This window comes from Dipodomys merriami, unplaced genomic scaffold (genome assembly GCF_024711535.1).
Source record: "Dipodomys merriami isolate MVZ:Mamm:240054 unplaced genomic scaffold, mDipMer1.0.p SCAF_6, whole genome shotgun sequence".
NCBI lineage: Eukaryota > Metazoa > Chordata > Mammalia > Rodentia > Heteromyidae > Dipodomys > Dipodomys merriami.
In genome coordinates, this window is record NW_027206179.1 from 6,666,130 (window position 1) to 6,688,544 (window position 22,415).

Here is a 22,415-nt window from a genome sequence, read left to right on the forward strand (position 1 = left end):
CCCCCCAGTAACCTCCATATTGACCACACACACAAAATGCTGCACAAATGTATCCACTCGAGGTCTCTCATATTCCCAAATTGATAAGAAAATCCATCATACCCTTGCACAACACCCAAACACATTTAGTTACTCTTATACCCACAACACAGAGATACATACATACATTTGTCATTTTTTTAAGTTTTACTCTTTATTTATTTTTTTTTGAAGTTTAACTTTTTTTTTTTGGTCGGTTGTGGGGCTTGAACTCTGGGCCTGGGAGCTGTCCCTCAGCTCTTCAGCTCAAGGCTAGTCTTCTACCACTTGAACCACAACGCCACTTCAGGTTTTGTGAGTGGTTTATTGGAGATAAGAGTCTCATGGACTTTCCTGCTGGGCTGGCTTTGAACCGAGATCCTGAGATCTCAGCCTCCTGAGTAGCTAGGATTACAGGTGTGAGCCACCGATGCCTGGCAATGTTTAACTATTTTTTTTAAACTTGTATTTTATTTATATGGTACCAAGGACTCGAACCCAGGGGCTCATGCATGCTAGGTAAGCACTCTACCACTAAGCCACATTCTCAGCCCTGATCATTAATTTTTCTTTGGTCAGTCATGGGGCTTGAACTCAGGGCCTGGGTGCTGTCTCTGAGCTTTTATGCTCCAGGCTGGTGCTCTTCCACTTGAGTCACAGCTCCACTTAACAGTTTTTTCATGGTTCATTGGAGGTAAGAGTCTCATGAATTTACCTGCCCGGGCTGGCTTTGAACTTTGATCCTCAGATCTCTGCCTCCTGAGTAGCTAGGATCACAGGCGTGAGCTATCAGGGCCTGGCCTTAATCACCAACTTTCATACTCAGAATGCAGTCAGCTATACGACACAGATCTTTACACACCTAACACGTGGTAAAAACACACACAGTCGCAAGCTGGGACTCACCACCTCAACACATTTACAGAAGTTCTCTTTTCGGTTAGAAGCAGGTGCACGCCCCTGGCCCCAGGGGCTGGAGCTTTCAAAGTCCGCACTGGGTGCTCAGAGACCTGCCCAGAGACAGCTGGCAGAGAAGGGTCCCTGATCCTTTCCAGCGAGTCAGCTTGCCTGCCTGCCTGTCTGTCTATCTGTCTGCCTGTCTCTCTCCTCCACCCCTCACCCCCTCTCCTCATCAGCGCAGTCCTGGCCTTGTGGCTCTGCCATACTGGGCCTTAAGGAAACCCATTGAGGCTTACAGACCCGTTGGGCGGGGACCTGGACGAGATGGGCGGGGCCTCACTCGACTGGGCGGGGCTCACCTGGGCTCCGCCCCGGGGGCGGGGCCGACGCTGCGTCGCCGGCGCAAGCGGCCGCACCTGGCTCAGCAGCAGCAGCAGCAGCAGCAGCAGCGGGAGCAGCGGCGGCAGCAGCAGCAGCAGTAACAGCGGGCGGCGGCGGCCTTGGCGGGGGCCGGAACGCGGTGCAGCGCAGCGTAGCCCAGCCCCGAGCGTGGAGCCGGTGTCTGCCGGCTCGCAGCCCCGGTGCCGCCATGGTGGAGGCGGCGCCCGCGGGGCCCGGGCCGCTGCGGAGGACCTTCTTGGTGCCCGAGATCAAATCGCTGGACCAGTACGATTTCTCGCGGGCCAAGGCGGCGGCGAGCCTGGCATGGGTGCTGCGGGCGGCGTTTGGGGGTGCAGGTACTGGGGGACGCTTGGCGGCAGGTGCGGGGGGCGGGGCGCCGGGCTGGCAAGCTGGGGCCGTGGGAACAATGGCGCGGACCGCCGGGGTTGCGGGGCGGGGGGGGGGGGGTCCTCCGGGCCCCAGGATCTGCCGTGCGGGGCCTCCGCGCTTCCTGCCGGGCCCAGGCCGTGGACTTTGCCCGCCGGGCGCCCGAGCGCAGTGGGGGTGGGGCCCAGCCGTGCACCGGGGGCCCCTAGGTGAGCGGGGCGGGGTCTGCGGGCCGGGTGGGGGGGGTCTCCCGATGCGGGCCGGGGGCTGCTTCCCACCCCCCACAAACCCTCTTTCCCGGGGGGGGGCGTCCTTTGCACGCCCCATTTCCACACCCACATCATGCGTCTTTGGGGATCCCCCCTCTCTTTACACCACCGACAGCAGCCTCCATGCGAGGGGACCCTAAGCGCTCAGCACCGCCGTCCCCACCTTCCCCCAATATCACTCACCCCCCCCCCCCAGGCTGGGACACCCAGCTCGCATCCGCCTTGCCTGCGCTGCGGGCGGTGGCCCGGGAGCCCCGGGGACACCCCCCCACATCCCCGCGCCCCTCTAAAGCCACCATGGTCCCGGTTGGCAGCTGTGACTTATTATCCCGCCCCCCCTTTCCTGGGGAAGGCAGGCGAGCTCTGCGGAAAAAGGAAGAAATGGCTAGTCCAGGATCAAGCTCCGGGAGCCCAGCTGCAGGGCCTTGTCTCCGTAGGGCGGGTCCCCTACTCCTTTCCCCAGCTCCCGCCCCCCATATCTGTCTAAATAACTCGAGCCCTGAGCATTGCTGCAAGATGGGTGTGTGTGTGGGGGTGTCCCCACGATGAGGGGCTCTGGGCAGCTGCCCCCTCCCCTCAGGGCAGAGCTGAGAGGCCTTGGGGGAACATAGGGGTTAATTAAGGTCTGGTCCTTCCGGGGTGCTCTGCTCTCCCGGTGGACCTGCCTACATACAGGTCTTGGCACCACCTAGGCACAGCCCATCCCCCCCCCCTTTTACCTTTTAGTGGCCTTCCTAGACCAACCTGTTCTGGGTGTGGGTCTCCGTCACAGCTGGCCGTCAGCTGCATCCACCCAGGCTCGGCTCCCACTTTCTCCACGTTCTCTGAACTGTTCCCTCACCACCTCCTTTGAAACCAGGGGATTTAAGAAAAGGATGGGGAGGGGCGTTGAGATTGGGATTGCCCCCCCAGCAGGGGGGGAGGGGAGAGCCCAAGTTTATGGGGGTGATAGAGCCCAAGTTTGAAACTCGGAATGGAGTTTGAGTTGCAGCTCCTTTTTATGAAAGGTTGGAGGAATGATCTCCTGCTTTTTCCCCCCCTGAGCTTCTGTTTTTCACTGCCATAATAAAAGGTGTTCGTTTGCTTATTTATTCATATCTGAGACTATGTGGGGTGCTCGTGTGTGGATGCGGGGTGGGGGGCATCAGGTAGGAACTGGAGACCCCAGGATCTTTTGGATGAGGTTGCCGGAGGAGGGTGGTTGGAGGCCCTTACTGTGGAATATGTCCCACCTTGTTGGCCATATGGATAATCACTATTGCTTGTGGGTATGGGAGTTGGGCTTAAAAAAAAAATTAATACCGGTAATGTCACTGTCCCTGCATGGGGGAACAGAGCAGAAATTGCTGTCTCATTTCATAGAAAAGAAAGCAAGCCCCTGAGAGGGGCTGATCAAATGTAGATGTTTAACTCATCTAGTGCCAGGTGGTTTTTTTTGTTTTGTTTTTTTGTGCCAGTCCTGGGGCATGAACTCAGGGCCTGGACATTCACCTTTAGCTGTTTTTACTCAAAGCTCATGCCCTACCACTTGAGCCACAGCTCCATTTCTGATTGTTTTTTGGTGGTTATTTGGAGATAAGAGTCTCACAGATTTTTTTTTTTTCTGCCTGACCTGGCTTTGAACCATGCTTCTCAGATCTCAGCCACCTAAGTAGCTGAGATTGCAGGTGTAAGCCACCTATAACTCTTAAAAAAAGAAAGAAAGAAAGAAAGAAAGAAAAAAAGAAAGAAAGAAAGAAAGAAAGAAAGAAAGAGAAAGAAAATGATGCCAGGAGATTGAACTCAGGGCCTTGTGCTTGCTAGGCAGGTGCTCTACCACTTGAGCCACGCCTCCATCCCTTCCCTCCCCAGTTCCATTCTTGAGTCAGCTTGCTGTGCTTTGAAACCTGCCTGCCATTACTCTAACAATCAAGTTCAATCTATCTCCCACTTGCCTCTCCTACACAGAGCAAGTCTAAATGGAGTAGACCTGTTCATGACCACCGGGACTCTTTATCAATTGTTCAGGATGTAGGGGCGGGGAGAAGGGGAGAACCTAGTATAAAACTAGATTCTGTCAATACTAGATTCTCTCTACTACTTCTCTCAGCTTAAGAGTGACTACATCTGTGGTTTGGATGAGATAACAGGGTCTGGGAGGAGGGAGTCCCTGAAATCTTCAGGAGAGGGAGAAGGGAAGGCTCCCTCAATGAGGAAGGACTTGGTGTTGATGGGTGTGTAGGAGTTTACCAGGGGAAGGAGTCTGTGTGTCCTAAGGCTCAGTGTGGCTTAACAAGGAGTTCTCAGATAACAATTTTACATGTCTCTCTCATGTGTGTGTGTATGGTGGGGGGGGAGGCTGGAGATAAAGAAGGCTGTTCTACTCTGGAATTCCGGGATCTGAGAACCCTAGGGAGCTATAGAAGGTGCTTGAGGGCTGACCAGATCCTACACAGAGTGGCCCTGTGAGATCCTAGTCTGGGTGAAGGTATAGGCCCAAGGCACAAGGGTGTGGAATGCAGGCTGGTGGGCTCTAGAGGGCACAGACTCAAAGAGAATGAGATAAGAAAGGATTTTATGTAAGTTTGGGAAACACCTAAGATGCTGTTCTTTTTTCCTTCTTTCTTTTCTCCCTCTCCTTCTCCCCCAGACCAACATTCTTGCTGGTTAGTTGGAGATAAGCGTCTCTCAGATTTTTCTGCCTAGACTAGCTTCAAACTGAGATCCTCAGATCTCAGCCTCCTGGGTAGCAAAGATTACAGGCTTAAGCCGTCTGGCTCACATGCCATTCTTTTGTGTGTGGAAGGGGTTTATGGGGGACTTGGGGTTTAAGCTCAGGGTCTGGCTGCTGTCACTGAGCTGTTTTGCTCAAGGCTAGCACTCTATCACCTGAGCCACAGCTCCACTTTTGGCATTTTGGTGCTTAATTGGAGATAAGGGTCTCTCAGACTTTCCTGCCTTGGCTGGCTTTGAACCAAGATCTTCAGATCTGTCTCCTGAGCAGCTAGGATTACAGGCATGAGCCACCAGCGCCTGGCTTCACATACCATTCTTTATGTTTTCAGAGAACATGAATGAGCTCTGTGAGGGAATCTGCATTCATGTGGCCTTTGCTGTTGACTGGCTGTGTGATTATGGCAGGTTAACTCTGCTCTCTGGGCCTTGGTTTTCTTTTTTTTTTTTTGGTCGGCCGTGGGGCTTGAACTCTGGGCCTGGGCGCTGTCCTTCAGCTCTTTAGCTCAAGGCAAGCGCTCTACCACTTGAGCTACAGCGCCACTTCCGGTTTTCTGGTGGTTTATTGGAGATAGGAGTCTCATGGTCTCTCCTGCCCGGGCTGGCTTTGAACCGCGATCCTCAGATCTCAGCCTCCTGAGTAGCTAGGATTACAGGTGTGAGCCACCAGTGCCCGGCTGGGCCTTGGTTTTCTGATCTGTCTAATGGCGGAAGTCTAAGTATCTTAGGACTAGACAAGTGAATGCACAAAAGGTCATGGGATAAAGAAATGGACAGGTGGCCACTAGCCTCGTGTGGCTTTTGAGCACTTGAAAAGCAAGGTTGAAGCTGGATGTAGTGGTGCAATCCTGTAATCCCAGCACTTGGGAGGTAGGGGCAGGAGGATCCTGAGCTACATATTGAAACATTGTCTCTACAAACCAAAAGGAAAGAAGGGGAGGGAGGGAAGGAAGGAAGGAAAGAAGGAGGGAAAAAAGAGAAGAGAGGAGAGGGCAAGGGAGAGGAGAAATTCAGATGTCTGTGTGTAGTAAATGTAAATTAGACACAGAGCCAGGTATAGCAGTAAACACCTGTAATCCCAGCACTCAGGAGACTGTGGAGGGTTGCAAGTTGGAGGCTAGGCTGGGCTACATAGTGAGACTCTCTCAAAGGAAAAAAAAAAAAATTAAAAAATAAGACTATGGCTGGGAGCCGGTGGCTTACCCCTGTAATCCTAGCTACTCAGGAGGCTGAGATCTGAGGATCAAAGTTTGAAGCTGGTCTGGGCAGACAAGTCCAAGAGTTCTTATCACCAATGAGCCAGCAAAAAGCTGGAAGTAGAGGTATAGCTGAGGTGATTGGGTGCCAGCCCTGAGCAGGAAAAGCTAAAGGATAGTATCCAGGCCCCAAGTTCAAGTCCCAATGTTGGCGCGCGCGCACACACACACACACACACACACACACACACACACACACACACACACACACACACACACACACACACACACACACACACACACACACACACACACACCAAAAAAAAAAAAAAGGACTAGCTCATTCAGGTTTTTCTATTGATTGCAAATTGGAAAGATAATATTTTGTGTACATGTTGAGCTGAGTAGAATATTACTAAATTACTGTTTCATTTTAGAAGTCCAGCGTGCTATCCACTGTACTACGGAGCCTTATTGTTTCTTTTTAACTTATCACTATGCATGCAGCTTGCATTGTATTTCTAGCAGTTGACAGAAGCAGTGACTAGTCACTCATTAAACAGATGTTCAGCAGACAGCTTACCTCTTAGGAGATGTGTACCAATACTTGTACATGTGTTTGGTTGCCTATACTGATTCTGGTAGAGACCAGAATTCAGGACCTGGGTGCTGTCCCTGACCCTCTTCATGCTCAAGGCTAGTGCTATACCACTTGAGCCACAATGCCACTTCCAGCTTTTTCTGTGTAGTTTACTGGAGATAAGCGTCTTACGGACTTTCCTTCCCAGGGTTGGCTTCAAATCGTGATCCTCAAATCTCAGCCTCCTGAGTAGCTAAGATTATAGGCATGAGCTACTGGCATCCAGCTGTGACCAGAGATTTCTAAGCACAGTGCCAGGCCACACAGGGTCTTCCCAAAGACGCTTGGCTCCAGCTCATACCTGTAATCTTAGTGACTCAGGAGGCTGAGATTTAAGGATTGTGGTTTGAAGCTAGACTGGGCAGGAAAGTTCACAAGACTCTTATCCCCAATTAATACCCACAAAAGGAAATAAAAGAAAGAAAAGAAAGAAAGAAAGAGAAAGGAAGGAAGGAAGGAAGGAAGGAAGGAAGGAAGGAAGGAAGGAAGAAAGGAAAGAAGGAAAGGAAGGTGAGAAGTGGAACTGTGGTCAAGTGGTAGAGCACCAGCCTTGAGTGAAAAAATCTAAGGACCAGAGCCCAGGCCCTGAGTTCTAGCAACACCTTTCCCCCCACCACCTCTCCCCTCACCACTCACACACAGAGACAGCTCCAAATGCTAATTTTACCTTTGTGAACTGGCAGGCACTAGTTACCAATGAGTGTTTGGTCAATAACCAACCATCACTTCCCCCACACTCCCCCATCTTGAAAGCCCTGAGAATTCATAGGGAAAGAAATTCGTTACATTTGCTGATGGGAGCAGTAAGTGCCAGGACTGAGTCTCTAATAGGAGCTCGGGAGATAAGGAGGAGGGTTTGGATTTAAGAGATATCAGGAGGGTTGAAAGTAGAAGATGGATGGGATGTGAGATGCTGGGCAAAAATTATTTTTAAAAAAAAAGGTGGGGGAGAGTGTAGTTGTGGAGATGGGAGGGCAGGGATGGTAGGGGAAAAACAAAGGAGGAGGCAACAATGCTTGATAAGAAATGTACTCATTACCTTGCTCATGTAATTGTAACCCCTCTGTATTTTTGCAATAAAAAACTTATTATTTTTTTAAAAGAGGGGCTGGGAAGGTGGCTCAGTGGTAGAGTGCTTGCCTTGCACGCATGAGGCCCTGGGTTCGATTCCTCAGCACCACATAAGCAGAAAAAGCTGGAAGTGGGGCTGAGGCTCAAGTGGTAGAGCTGAGGGATAGGGCCCAGGCCCAGAGTTGAGGTCCGACGACTGACCAAAAAAAAAAAAAAAAAAAAGAGAGAGAGAGAGAGAACAGTAGGCCAAATGTGAGGGCACACATCTATAATCCCAGCTACTCAGGGGGTAAAGACTGAAGAGAATCTCAGTTGAAGGCCAGCCCAATGCAAAAATTTAGTGAGACCCAATCTCAGAAACAAGCTGGGTATGGTAGCACGCGCCTGTGACTTGAAGGAGGATGTGGGAGGCAGAAGTTGGAGGATTGTGGTGAGAGGCTAGCCTCTGGGAAGTTAATGTGAGAATCTAGCAGAAAAAGAAAAACAAAAGAATAAGGGTGATAGAATGCTTTTACCAAGCTAAGCATGAGACCCACCAAATTCAATCCCTACCATCCAAAAAAAAAAAAAAAAAAAGCCAAAAGTGTTTGGTGACCCAGTGCCTGACCCAGTGCCTGGGCTGTAGCGGTGTTAGTGCCCACATGACCACAGAGCCATCACGAGGTGAAGTTGGGTGGGGCATGTTTCTTTACAAAGAGACTCCAGGTGGAAGGAAGTTTCTGGAAGAAGGAGGTGCTGGGCAGAGATCCCGGGCAAGTTCTGGGCTCCAAAAGTGCGTTGGCTGGCCTCTGCTGGCCTTGGGGAGGTTAGGAAGATGGCAACAGAAGCCAGGACTGAGGCCAGGGAGCCAGGAGGAAGTGAGCCTGGAAAGCCCTTATCTTTCAAGGAGCTGGACTGAGAAAAGTGGGGCACAGGGGTGGGGCCCTAAATGGAAAGGTCAAGTGGGACTCAGTGCTTTGGGCCCTATTCCTGAGCTCTTTGGTCCAAGGCCAGCGCTTTCCCACTTGAACCACAACTCAATTTCTGCCTCTTTTTTTTTTTTTTTTTTGGTGGTTCACTGGAGATGAGTCTTTAACAGACTTTTCTGTTTGGGCTGGTTTTGAACGGTGATCTTCAGACTCCCAGCCTGCAGAATAGCTGGGATTATAGGCATGAGTCACCACCTCCTGGCTTTTGGTGTTCTTGTCTTTCCCTGGATCTATGAGGTTATGCGCAGGGAGTCTTGGGTTCTCTCCCTGAGGTCCTGTGCTTTGCCTCCTCTTGGTCTTTGTATTGTAGGGGTCGGTGGGGAAGCTTGTGCCTTTCCTGGAGGCCAGGCGGGGTGTGTGTGTGGGGTGGTGGTGGTGGGCTGCCCGTGAACCTCCCTTGCACCCCGCAGAGCACGTGCCCCCAGAGCTGTGGGAACCCTTCTACACGGATCAGTACGCGCAGGAGCACGTGAAGCCCCCAGTGACACGGCTGCTGCTCTCGGCCGAGCTCTACTGCCGGGCCTGGCGCCAGGCGCTGCCGCAGCTGGAGACGCCCCCCAGCCCCTCGGCGCTGCTTGCCCTGCTGGCCCGCAGGGGCACGGTGCCTGCCCTACCGGAGCGCCCCGTCCGCGAGGCTGACCTGAGACACCAGCCCATCCTCATGGTAGGTCTGTCCGCCCGGCCACCTGGTCCTGAGGTCAGCCTTCCCAAGGCTCCGCCCATAGGCCTGGACCTCCCTTCCAGCACCATTCACGTCACGTAGCTCCTCCCCTTAAGCCACGCCCACAAGGCATAGCCCCTGTCACTACACTCCGCTCCTTCCCTCAAGCCCCGCCCACCCCTCAAGCCCCACCCACCAGACATAACCCCTCTTACCTCATCGACTCATTCCCTCAAGATCTCTCCACTAGATAGCTCCTCCCACCACATCCGGCTCTTTCCCTTAATCTCCACCCATTAGACATAGCTTTGCTCCTCCCCTCTTCCCATCAGCCCTTGCTCTCAACTCACCTGGCTTCTCCCTGAAGCTCCATCTGCCACATGGCTTCTCCCACATCTGGTTCCTCCTTCAAGCTCTTACTCTCAGCCATACCATTCCCAGCTTCTTCCTCAAGCTCAACCCACCAGGCAACTCCTCCCATCAATTTGGCTCCTCCCCTTAATAGCCACCCATCAGGCATAGCTCCTCCCACCATGCCCAGTTCTTCCCCTCTAGCATCACCCATCCGCCTTAGCTCCTTTTACTCTTCCTGACTCTCCCTTAAGCTCCACCTACTAAACTCAAGCTCTCCCCATGGGCGTGGCTCTCCCACAGGCTCCTCCCATCAAGCCTAATGCCCTCTCTTTCAAGCTCCTGTTGTCAGGGTTGGTTCCTCTTGTAAGGTGCTACCTATACAAGCCTGGCTTACCTGTGACTCTAGCCCAGTTTTCCTGTAGGGCTCAGGTTGTTCTAAGACCCAGTGTCTGATCCCAGAGTCCAGTCCCTTATAGGTGGCTTTTAATAGGACCCCAGCCTGTTCATCCTCAAGGCCCCACTTCAAGTCCTGCCTACCTCCTAGTTCTACCTCTTCATTGGCTCTTGGAAGGAGGGGAGCCCTTACCTTGCCCTCTAGTCTCACCCTCCAGTCCTTTCATCCCTAGGGAGCCCACCTAGCTGTCATCGATGCCCTCATGGTGGCCTTCTCCTTTGAATGGACAAAGACGCTTCCCAGTCCCTTGGCCCTGACCAGCTTGGAGCATAAGCTCCTTTTCTGGGTAGACACGGTAGGTGACGTTGGGTGGGGATGAGTGGGGACCTGGAGGGTACAAAGATCAGAGAACTGACTTTTCTCTGGTCTTCAGACCATCCGGCGGCTGCAGGAAAAGACAGAGCAAGACGCTGCCCAGCGTGCGTCCCCCGCAGCCCCCACAGATGGGGCAGCCCCAGCACAACCCTCGGTGAGGCTGGGGTGATGGACATTTGTGTCAGCGATGGGAGGGGCTTGGGTGGGCAGGGCTGCATCTCATGGCCGTGCCAAAGAGGAAGCGTGGCTGGAGATGACTCTCTCTCTCTCCCTCTCTCTCTGTGCCTTCTCCCCTGCACCGGCCTCTGCTCTTCCCCTCTCTACCCTCTGGCATTAGTGCCCTACACGCTGGTACTGGAAGCTGGTTCCTGTAAGTGGGACTGTCCGTCCACCCCGGTCTGCCTGCCCTGCTTCTTGCTGTCTTGTTTGTGTGTGTCTGATTCTGCCTGCGGGTCTGCACCTTCTCTTCCTTCCCCCAAGCTGTGAGCAAAGGAGGATAGTACCTAACTCTGGGGACACAGACCCCCCCACACCCTTGAATCCAGAGAATCTAGGCCATTAACCAAACAGAGGAACTTCTCAATAATCAAGAGGGCAAACTCCCATTAGTTAAGAGGGCAGAACATAGATCCCTCTCACCCCTGGGGTGGGGGGAGGTCAGAATCTTGGGGATCAACCTAACCAGATCCAGAAGAAGGTAGAACTTGCCTGAGATCCTCAGTTTCCCAAAGTTAAGAAATTCCCAGCTTTAGCTGGGTGCTGGTCGATCACACCTGTAATTCTAGATACTCAGGAGGCTGAGAGCTGAGAATCACGGTTCAAAGCCAGCCCAGCAGGAAAGTCATGAGACTCTTATCTCCAATAAACCATAAGAAATGGCGCTGTGGCTCAAGTGGTAGAGCGCTTGCCTTGAGCTGAAGAGCTCAGGGACAGCACCCAGGCTCAGAGTTCAAGTCCCACGATGGACTAAAAAAAAAAATATTCCCAGCTTTTGGATTCTCATAGGGAAGTTCTCCCCGCAACCTTTTTATTGCCAGTACTGAGGCTTAATTCAGGACCTTGGCACAGTCCTTTAGCTTTTTTGCTCAAGGCTAGTTACTCTACTACTTGAGCCACAACTCCACTTTCAACTTTTTGGTGGCTACTTGCAGACAAAGTTTCATGGAATTTTCTTCCTCGAGGTGGCTTCAAATCTTGGTCCTCAGATCTCAGCCTCCTGAGTAGCTAGGATTATAGGCATGAACCACTCTGTGGTTTCTCTCTCTCTTTCTTTCTTTCATCAGCTGCAAGATTTGAACTTATGGCCTGGGTAGTGTCCCTGAGCCTCTTTGTGGTCAAGGCTAGTGCTTTACCCCTTGAGCCACAGGACCACTTCTGGTTTTTGAGTGGGTAATTGGAGATATGAGTCTCACAGGGACTTTTCTGCCTGGGCTGGCTTCAAACTTCCATCCTCAGATCTCAGCCTCCTGAGTAGCTAGAATTCAGCTTTTTGGAGCTTGACATTTGATTCTTTACTCCCCCTAATTAGCGGTGTGACTGTACCAGGGTCACAGTGTCCTCATGGTTCATAGAGTTCATTGCTGTGTGGGCTGGATGAGGCGTCCACCTTTGCTCACTTCCTCTCCCAACCCTGGGTCTGGGTTAGGGGGGGGGCGTGTTCCTGCCTACCTGCTTCCTCCGTGTCCTTTCCCCAAGCTGGGGCCTGGGTCTCGTGGGAGGATGGACCCCTGCATGGGAGGCTGCTCTGCGAGGTCCCTCAGGGCCGGGAGGAGCTGGGGTCCCCCAAAGCTGGCCAGAGCACAGTCAGGGAGCTGGCCAAGGCTCACAGAGAGGTCCTCCTCCCTCCCCCAGAGGTGGGCTTGGGGGCCCAGCAGGTCAGCGGCCCTCCCACCCTGCTGACGGCTGCTCCTCTCCCCCTCCCCCAGCACGCAATTGCCTTCTGTTTGAAGGAGTCGGGGAGCAAACCCCCCATGGTAATGTATCCCCCACCCCAGGGGTCCCAGGAGTCCCCGTCCCCAGCCCTTGCTGCTGGCCTGGCTGCTCGCCCGACAACTTCCTCTTGCCTCTCGCTGCTGCCCTTTTCCCCTGCTCCGGGCTGGACCACCGCCTCCCCATTCTGGCCTTGGGACCTCCCAGCTTTCCCGTTCCCCCATGGCGGAAACCCCAGGCCTTCCCCGCCCAGCCTGCATGAATGCTGACTTTGGAGGGGCCGGCTCGACTACTGACTTCACTCCGTTCTTCCCCACAGATCCGATACCGCAAGGACCGGGCTGTGGCACGACGGGCCCCCTGCTTTCCACACGTGACGACCCTCCAGGACCTGGCTAGCGGAGCGGCGCTGGCCGCCACCATCCACTGCTACTGTCCCCAGCTGCTGCGACTTGAAGGTGAGTGGAGGGGCCGATCTGTACCCTCTAAAGGTACATACTCTGAGACCCAGCCCTGTCCTCCGCCCCAGGAGCTTTGTCCCCCTGGTCCCAGAGATCAGGGTAATGCAGTAATTATAAATTGGCGGATCTGAGTTTACATCCCTGTCTTCCTTTAATGAACTGCGTGACCTTGCATCAGTGGCTACACCTCTCTGCGCTTCAGAGTTCAGCGTTGTTATATAACTTACATTACTGCGTGCTGGACCCCATGTTAGATGCCAAGTATAAAAATAGAAGCACTGGCCTAAACTGGGTACCCATGACTCATACCTACAATCCCAGCTACTCAGGAGGCTGAGATTGTGAGGATGAAGGTTCAAAGCTAGCCCAGGCAAGAAAGTCTGTAAGAGTCTCTTATCTCCAATTAACCACCAAAAGTTCAAAGTGGAGCTCTGGCTCAAGTGCCAGTCTTGAGCAAAAATCCAAGCGAGAGCAAGAGGTCCTGAGTTCAAGTCTCAGTACCCAAACATACATGCGCATGCATGCGCACCCCCCCCCCCCCCCATTTCTGGTCTGCCAGACAGCTCGACGTCCTTACTGAGGGAGACAGATAATAAATAATAAAGTTTCCTGGTAATATTTCTTTTACTGTTTGACTGTTGCAAAGCAATGAGTGGTCAGGAAAAGGTGTATTTTTGCTTTTTTTTTTTTTTGCCGGTGGTGGGCCCTGAACTCTGGGCCTGGGCGCTGTCCCTCAACTCTTCAGCTCAAGGCTAGCACCCTACCACTTGAGCCACAGCGCCACTTCTGGCTTTTTCTGCTTATATGGTGCTGAGGAATGGAACCAAGACCTCGTGCATGCAAGGCAAGCACTCTACCACTGAGCCACCTTCCCAGCCTGTATTTTTGCTTTTGTGGTGGTGGTGGTAGTGGTGTGTGAATGTGTATGTGTATATCATGCACACTTGCACTAGTACTGGAGCTTGAATTCAAGACTCATGTTGTTCCTTAGCTTTTTTAAACTTAAACCTGAAATTCTACCATTTGAGCCACACCTCCACTTCTGCCTTTTTGTTGGTTCATTGGAGAGAAGTCTCTCACAGACTTTCCTGCCTGGGTTGGCTTTGAACTTCCATCTTCAGATCTGAGCCCCCCTGGAGTAGCCAGTGTGAACTACTGGAGCCTAGCAGACAAAGGCTTTCGAGTTGAGTTCTGAAGGAGGCTGGGTCTGTGACACAGTCAGGCATAGCAAGCATCTTGTAGGGGTTGTGTGGCCAAAGGCCCATCTAATAGGACATATTTCTTTTTCACTTTTTGGTTGTAGGGCTTGAGCGCTGTCCCTGAGTTTTTTCACTCAAGGATAGCGTTCTATCACACTTTGAGCCACAGCACCATTTCCAGTTTCCTGGTGGCTAATTAGAGATAACTCTCACAGACTTTCCTACCTGGGCTGGCTTTGAACCATGATCCACAGATTTCAGCCTCCTGAGTAGGTTTGCAGGTGTGAGCCACTAGCATCTGGCTAGGACATCTCCCCTCCCTCCCTCCCTCCCTCCCTCCCTCCCTCCCCTCCCCTCCCATCCCCTCCCATCCCCTTCCCTCCTTTCCCCTCCACTCCCCTCCCCAATCTCTCCTCTTCCTCTTTTCTTTTCTTTCTTTCATTGATCATGGGCTTAAACTTAGGGCCTGGGCTCTGTCCCTAAGCTTCTTTTACTCAAGGCTAGTGCTCTACCTACCACTCTAAGCCACAGCTTCACTTCCAATGGTTTATTGGAGATAGGAGTCTCACAGACTTTCCTGCCTGGGCTAACTTTGAATTGTGATTCACAGATCTCAGCCTCTCTCCATGCCCCCCCCCCCCAGTCCTGGGGCTTGAACTCAGGGCCTGGACTCTGTCCCTGAGCCTCTATGTGCTTAAGGTTAGTGCTCTACCCCTTGAGCCACAGCACCACGTCCAGCTTTTTCCTGTTTCTGTGGTTCTGAGCAATCAAACCCAGGGCTTCATGCATGCTAGGCAAGCACTCTACCACTAAGCCACCTTCCCAGCCAGATCTCAGCCTGCTGAGTAGCTAGGATTACAGGTGAGAGCCACCGGTGCCTGGCAGGACGTAATTCATATTTCTCATGTATTGGCTGCTGGGATTTTCTGGGGCCCCTCTCCACTTTCCTATAGAATTGGGGGGTGTCCTGTCCTTACAGAGGTGTGCCTCAAGGACCCCATGTCTGTGGCGGACAGCCTGTACAATCTCCAGCTGGTACAGGACTTCTGTGCCTCCCGCCTTCCTCGTGGCTGCCCGCTGTCCCTGGAGGACCTGCTCTACGTCCCACCTCCCCTCAAGGTAAGGCCCTCAGGGAAGCCTAGAGGAGACAGACAGGCGTCTAGGGCTGTGTGGCTTTTGGTTAATCCTCCACTTCGCCTCCAGGTCAACTTGGTGGTGCTGCTAGCTGAGATGTTTATGTGCTTTGAGGTGCTGAAACCCGACTTTGTGCAAGCCAAGGACCTGCCTGATGGTCATGGTGAGTTTGGGGCCACTGAGTCCAGTTGGGGGCTGAGGGGCTGAGCCCCACCTGACCCTCTTCTCTCTCTCTCTGGCAGCCACCTCCCCCAAGGGCACCGAAGCCTCTCCATCTCAGAACAACAGTGGGAGCAGGTACAATCTCTTCACAGCCTAGAGTTAGTTCCTGCCATGGTAGCAGCTTCTGGGTAGGGCTGGGGAAACCTAGGAGCTGCGGGAGGAAAGGGGGAGGTTATGGGATGTCCCACCATCAAAGACCATTTCTTGGCAGCTCTCCAGTATTCAACTTCCGCCATCCACTCCTGTCCCCTGGCGGCCCCCAGTCCCCACTCCGAGGATCCACAGGTGAGACCCTCACTCCAAGATGGTCCCAGTTTAGCCAAGGTGCCAGTGGCTCATACTGTCATCTGAGTGACTCAGGAAGCCTGAGATCTGAGGATCATGGTTCAAAGCCAGCAGGGGCAGGAAAATCCATGAGACTCTTTTATCTCCAATGAAACACGCGCGCGTGCACACACACGCGCGCACACACACACAGAGACAGAGCTGGAAGTGGAATTGTGGCTTAGTGGTAGAGTAGCTAGTCTTGAGCAAAAGATAGTCCCTGAGTTCAAGCCCCAGGACCAGCACCAAAAAAAAAACCAAAATAAGACAGTCCTAGTTCATGTTAGTCTTCCTGGCACCCCCAACATGACCTCCAGATTAATTTTGATGATACTGAATGGCCCAAATCCTCATTTGTGGAAACATTTGCTGTGAGTCCATACATAATGATCCCTCTGATCCCACCCAGGACCCCCAGGACCCTATACTGACCGACCCTCCCCCACCCCTCTGCAGGCTCCCTGAAGTCTTCCCCGTCCATGTCACACATGGAAGCCCTGGGCAAGGCCTGGAACCGTCAACTCAGGTGAGCGCATGTGCAGGGCCCCGGTTGAGCAGCAGGCGGGCTTTGGGTGGGATAGAGCCCAAGCCCACCCCCCAGGGGCTGACCCCTCCCTCCGGCCGCCCAGCCGTCCCCTCTCCCAGGCTGTGTCGTTCAGCACCCCCTTTGGCCTGGACAGCGATGTGGATGTGGTCATGGGAGACCCCGTCCTGCTCCGTTCCGTCAGCTCCGACAGTCTGGGCCCGCCGCGTCCTGTGCCCGCTCGGACCCCTGCCCAGCAAACCCCGGAACCTGGCGACCTGCCCACTATCGAGGAGGCCTTACAAATTATTCACAGTGCCGAGCCCCGCCTGCTCCCCGATGGGGCTGCCGATGGCAGCTTCTATCTCCACTCACCTGAGGGGCCCTCCAAACCACAGCTGGCCTCATCCTACCCGCCCGACAGGTCCTTGAAGACCCTGTCCGATGGGCCCCCCAAAGCGCCCGTCTATGTGTCCCACCCTGCAACCCCCTCCAAACCATCTCCAAGCCCCGCGGGGGAGCTAATGAAACCACCTGCCCCCTGCGAGGGGTCCCCCAAGGCGGTGGCTTCGTCCCCAGCAGCCACCAACTCGGAAGTCAAGATGACCAGTTTTGCCGAGCGCAAGAAGCAGCTAGTGAAAGCTGAGGCCGAGGCCGGAGTGGGGTCCCCCACATCCACGCCGGCAGCCCCCGACGTCCTCAGCTCAGAGATGAGTGAGCTAGGAGCCCGGCTGGAGGAGAAACGCCGAGCCATCGAGGCCCAAAAGCGGCGCATCGAGGCCATCTTCGCCAAACACCGGCAGCGGTTGGGCAAGAGTGCCTTCCTGCAGGTGCAGCCGCGAGAGGCCGGAGGGGAGGCCGAGGCCGAGGTGGAGGCGGAGGCCGAAGCCCAGTCTGGCTCAGCCCCTGGTGGGGAGCGGCGGGCAGGCGAGGGCCAGGGTGAATCGACCTCTCGGCCTAAGGCGGTGACCTTCTCTCCTGACCTGGGCCTGGTGCCCCCCGAGGGCCTGGGAGACTATAATCGCGCGGTGAGCAAGCTCAGTGCTGCGTTGAGCTCGCTGCAGCGGGACATGCAGAGGCTCACGGACCAGCAGCAGCGGCTTCTGGCCCCACCAGAGGCTCCTGGACCTGCCCCGCCCCCTGCTGCATGGGTCATCCCTGGCCCCCCAACTGGGCCCAAAGCTGCCTCCCCCAGCCCCGCCAGGCGTGCCCCGGCTACCAGGCGCAGCCCAGGGCCTGGCCCCAGCCCGACACCCCGCAGCCCTAAACATGCACGGCCGGCAGAGCTACGGCTGGCACCCCTGACCCGAGTACTCACCCCACCCCATGATGTAGACAGCCTCCCCCACCTGCGCAAGTTCTCACCGAGCCAGGTGCCTGTACAGACACGTTCCTCCATCCTCCTGGCGGAGGGGACGCCTCCAGAGGAGCCTGCCCGACCTGGCCTCATTGAGATCCCCTTGGGAAGTCTGGGGGAGCCTCCTGCCGATGAAGAGGGAGATGGGAGCCCCCCAGGGGCTGAGGATTCCTTGGAGGAAGAGGCATCTTCAGAAGGCGAGCCCCGGGCTGGGCTTGGATTCTTCTATAAGGTGAGTCACCCAAGCAAGTGAGAGGATGGATGGTGAATAATGACTGGCTGGAAAGTGGAATGCCCTGGAAGGGAGTCAATGAGGATATGGAAAGATGGAGAAGGACTTACTGATGGATGAATGGATGGATAAAATGAGGGTAGGCAATTGATGGATGGATTGTGTTTAAGGGTAGGTGGCTAGAATATTGAATAACTTGGGTAGCTGGAAGGTGGGTGAATGAAAGATTGGTTGGGTACTTGGTTAGGTTGTTAGAGGGATGGAGGATGGGTAAGGTGGTGCGTGGTTGGATGGATGGATGATTGACTTTGTAGATAAGTAGATGGATGGATGGATGATTGACTTTGTAGATAAGTAGATGGATGGATAGATGATTGACTTTGTAGATAAGTAGATGGATGGATGATTGATAGGTTGGGAGGGTAGGTGGATGGTAGATAAGTTGTATGGGTGGGTGGACGGATGGATGGATGGATGGGTGTGTGGATGGATGGATGGGGTGGGTAAATGAATGGAGGATAAGTTGGATGGTAAATGAATGACGGGTAGGTTGGGTGGGGGGATAAATATAGATGGGTATGTGGGTAGGTGGATGGATGGATTGGGTATAAGGATAGGAGGCTAGAAGGCTGAGTAAGTTGAGTGAGTGGATAGAAGTTGGATAAATGATAAGTAAGGAGGTAGCTGGATGGATGGATAATTGACAGGTTGGGTGGGTGGGTAGGTGGTAGATGGATGGATGATGGATGGATGGGGTGGTAGATGAATGGATGATGGATAAGTTGGGTGGTAGGTGAAGATGGATAGGTTGGGTGGGTGGATGAATATAGATGGGTATGTGAGTAGGCAGATGGATGGATTGATTGGGCATAAGAATAGGTAGCTAGTAGGCTAAGTTGAGTGGGTGGATAGAAATTGGATGCACAGGTGATAGGTTGGTTGGATATTTGGATAGGTTGCTAGATGGATGGATGATAGGTAAGGTGGTTGCTGAATGAATGGATGATTGGTAGGTTGGTGGGTGAGTGAATGGAAGATAAGTTGGTTCACTGGATGGATGGGGTGGGTAGATGATGGATAAATTAGGTGGTGGATGATAGGTTGGGTGGGTAGAGTGATACGTGGAGGGGGATTGGCGAGTAGATAGGTTGGTTGACTTAGGCTAAGTGGCTTGATGAATATGTCGAGCAGATGGCTGGATAGGTTGGTTGGCTAGGTTGGAAGCATGGTGGATAGGTTGGCTAGATGGATGATGGATAGGTTGAGTGGATGAATTAGGTAGGTTGCTTGGCTTAGGATGGATGGATGAGTGTTTGGCGGGTAGATGGATGGATGGACAGGTAGGATAATTGGAGGTGGTGGATGGAAGAGGGCATAGATTGGGTAGGTGGATAGATGGATGGATTAAAGAAGAGGGTGGGAGGGCAGGTGGAGAAGAGGTTGGTGGACAGATAGTGGTGATAGATGGATAGGAGTAGTTGGCCAGACAGGACTAGGGTCTTCTGGTTTTCTTCTCCAAGTGTGGACCAACCAGTTCCCCTTCAGATGTTTGATCATTCTCTATCTTCATCATGTGGTCATCTCCTGACTGGTCTCCACCGCTTCCCCCAACTCCTGGCCATTTTCCACTGAGCAGCAGGGATTTGGTCCATGGCCCTTGTTCTTAGGACCAAAGAAAGTCCTCATAGCTTTGAGCTCTGCTTGCCTCTAGCCTCATCATGTACCTTCTGCCTGTGTCCTAGCCAGATCAGTCATACACCTCTGCCTCATTTATTCTGGCCTCAGGGCCTTTGTACCTGCTATTAAGTAAGGCTTTCCTTCCTCAGTTAAATCCTTGTCATTCTCTAGGGGGGGATTCTGTCCCCCATGGAGAACTGACTGAAGTTTAGACTGGCATACCCCCTCTGCATCTCCCAGTGTTCATGGTCTGTGTACCGTGTTGGGTTAAGTGCTTTTTTTTTGGGGGGGGGGGTCCAGTTGTGGGGCCTGAACTCTGGGCTTGGGTGCTGTCCCTCAGCTCTTCAGCTCAAGGCTAGCGCTCTACCACTTGAGCCACAGCACCACTTCTGGCTTTTTTCTTATGTGATGCTGAGGAATCGAACCCAGGGCCTCATGCATGCAAGGCAAGCGCTCTACCACTGAGCCACCTTCCCAGCCCTGGGTTAAGTGCTTTATGTGAGCAGTTTTCACATCTACCTCAGTGCCTAGTGTCAGCTTGTGCATTAAGTAGGCACCAGCTGAATACCCCAGGACCATTTACAAAGGTGAGGTGAATAGCTGGCGGTTGGGTCAGTGGAGAAGGGGCTTCCTTGCCATAGCAGAGAAGTGATCAGCAAGATTCCATGTCTTTTCCCTCAGGATGAAGACAAGCCAGAGGACGAGATGGCCCAAAAGCGGGCCAGTCTGCTGGAGCGGCAGCAGCGGCGGGTGGAGGAGGCCCGGCGGCGCAAACAGTGGCAGGAGGCTGAGAAGGAGCAGCGGAGGGAGGAGGCTGCCAGGTGAGGCTGGGACTAGTTGAGGGGGGTGGGGGTGGGGAGGGCCTCGCTGCCTGCAGTGACCCCATGCTTGCTGCATGGCTCTGGTGTCTGCAGGTTGGCCCAGGAGGAGGCTCCAGGCCCAGCCCCTGCAGCCCCCACAGTAGCCCCAGCAACCACCCTGGCCCCTGCTGCCCGAGCCCCCGCTGAAGATGAGGTGGGCCCCCGTCGAGGGGACTTCACAAGGCTCGAGTATGAGCGCCGGGCCCAGCTAAAGCTGATGGATGATTTAGACAAGGTGCTGCGGCCCCGGGCCACGGGGACCGGGGGGCCGGGTCGGGGCGGGCGGAGGGCCCCCCGGCCACGCTCTGGTTGCTGTGATGACTCGGCCTTGGCACGAAGCCCAGCCCGCGGCCTGTTGGGTGAGGACCCTGTGTGTGGGGGGGCTGCCCAGCGCCCCTTCCCGGGCAGGCTGGGTGAGGCCCTGGGGGGAGGAGTATGTGGAGAGGAAAAGGGGGTGCTGTAGGGGTGCAGGGTGGGGGAAGGCCTGTGGATGGGAGGGCTTTCTGGGGTGGGGTGATGGGACTTCCCTCTCTCTGGCTGAACTATGAGACACCCCCTTGGTGGGGTGTCTGGAAGTGCACAAGGCTGTATGGGCTATTTATGGAGGTGAGGGAGCCTCCAGTGAGGCTGATCCTTGTGCGGTCTCTTCCCAGGCTCAAGGCTCAGCAAGATCTACTCGCAGTCCACATTGTCCCTGTCTACCGTGGCCAACGAGACCCCCAATAATCTCGGTGTGAAGAGGCCGTCTCGGTGAGCTCCACCTGGCCAGGCAGGGGGCTCAGAGCCTATCTATTGGAGGATTGCACGAATCCTTGCCAACCGGGGTGAGGGGGGGGGCGTGGCTTGGGGTGTGTGTGTACCTGTGTATGTGTACCTGTGTGCGCACATGGCATCCATACCTTGGCCCACAAGCCTCCAGCTAGTACCCCTGTGCACTTAAGTGTACAGTGCAACTGTGGTGGCACAGTGTCACTTGTGGGGAGACCCCTCCTGGTCCCTCTCTATCACCTCTGACTGTGCCCCCCCCCCATCCCTTCCCCCTTGCAGGGCTCCATCCCCATCGGGCCTCATGTCCCCCAGCCGCCTGCCTGGCAACCGGGACCGGGACTGGGAGAATGGCAGCAATGCCTCGTCCCCGGCATCTGTGCCAGAGTACACAGGTGAGGAGGCTTTGCGGGTGAGGAGATGTGCTCTTGGGCTGCCCCGGGGCTCCCTGACCCCTGCTGACCCCCACCCTCTAGGTCCCAAGCTGTACAAAGAGCCCAGTGCCAAGTCCAACAAATTCATCATCCACAATGCCCTGTCACATTGCTGCCTGGCCGGCAAGGTGAATGAGCCACAGAAGAACCGCATTCTGGAGGTGAGCCTGCACCTGCGCAGTGTGTGTGTGTGTGTGTGTGTGTGTGTGTGTTTAGTCCTGGCCCACTGATGGCCCTCGTCCCCCCTGACTCAGGAAATTGAGAAGAGCAAAGCCAACCACTTCCTGATCCTCTTCCGGGACTCCAGCTGCCAGTTCCGGGCACTGTACACGCTCTCGGGCGAGACGGAGGAGCTGTCAAGGTTGGCGGGTTATGGGCCCCGCACGGTCACACCCGCTATGGTGGAAGGGATCTATAAGTACAACTCGGACCGCAAGCGCTTTACCCAGATCCCCGCCAAGACCATGTCCATGAGTGTGGACGCCTTCACCATCCAGGGACACCTCTGGCAGAGCAAAAAGCCCACTACGCCCAAGAAGGGCGGGGGCACCCCCAAATAGCCCTGCCCTGGGCCGTGCTCCGGCTGCCGCCCTCCTGAAGGACAGTCAGTCTACTCCTGGGTCCTGTCTGTCTCCATCTATGTCTGGGTGGGGCTGGAGTCCCCACCCCCTAACTTTTGAGTCTAGTCCTGCTGTGGGGGCCTGAGCTGGGAGGTTTAAGGACTCAGGGCTCAGCTCAGTCCCCTTGTCTGTCCTCCCCACCTTCTTGAATAAAATAATTTAAAACCAAAGTCCAGCCTTGTCACCTCCCTCCAAGGCCTGCTAGCTTTCAGTCTCTGGTTCTTATCTGTAAGCAAGTCTAGTTTGTCTCCTGTGCCCCCTGGATGGCACCAATGTGGCTTCTGCCAAGGTCAGTAGTGGCTTTCCTGCCCACATGCCCTCCCCGGGGTGCATCTCAGAACTGACCTCTTGG

The 22,415-nt window shown here is 54.3% G+C and overlaps 1 protein-coding gene across 4 annotated transcripts; it reads left to right on the forward strand.

Annotated features, from left to right (window-relative positions):
- Positions 1-1,447: 1,447 nt before the first annotated feature.
- Camsap3 (calmodulin regulated spectrin associated protein family member 3) lies at positions 1,448-22,233 on the forward strand. Of its 4 annotated transcripts, XM_070002379.1 has the most exons (19): positions 1,448-1,655; positions 8,953-9,206; positions 10,184-10,306; positions 10,385-10,480; positions 10,664-10,696; positions 12,252-12,299; positions 12,575-12,713; positions 14,895-15,034; positions 15,119-15,212; positions 15,292-15,346; positions 15,483-15,556; positions 16,052-16,121; positions 16,225-17,707; positions 20,066-20,205; positions 20,299-20,603; positions 20,898-20,994; positions 21,292-21,404; positions 21,486-21,604; positions 21,698-22,233. In XM_070002379.1, exons 1-19 carry the CDS (start codon positions 1,508-1,510, stop codon positions 22,001-22,003), a joined length of 3,837 nt encoding a protein of 1,278 aa, XP_069858480.1. In that variant the 5' UTR covers positions 1,448-1,507; the 3' UTR covers positions 22,004-22,233. The 4 variants fall into 4 exon arrangements, with proteins under 4 accessions (XP_069858480.1, XP_069858482.1, XP_069858481.1 ...); XM_070002381.1 differs by lacking the exon at positions 12,252-12,299; XM_070002380.1 differs by lacking the exon at positions 10,664-10,696.
- Positions 22,234-22,415: the final 182 nt, after the last annotated feature.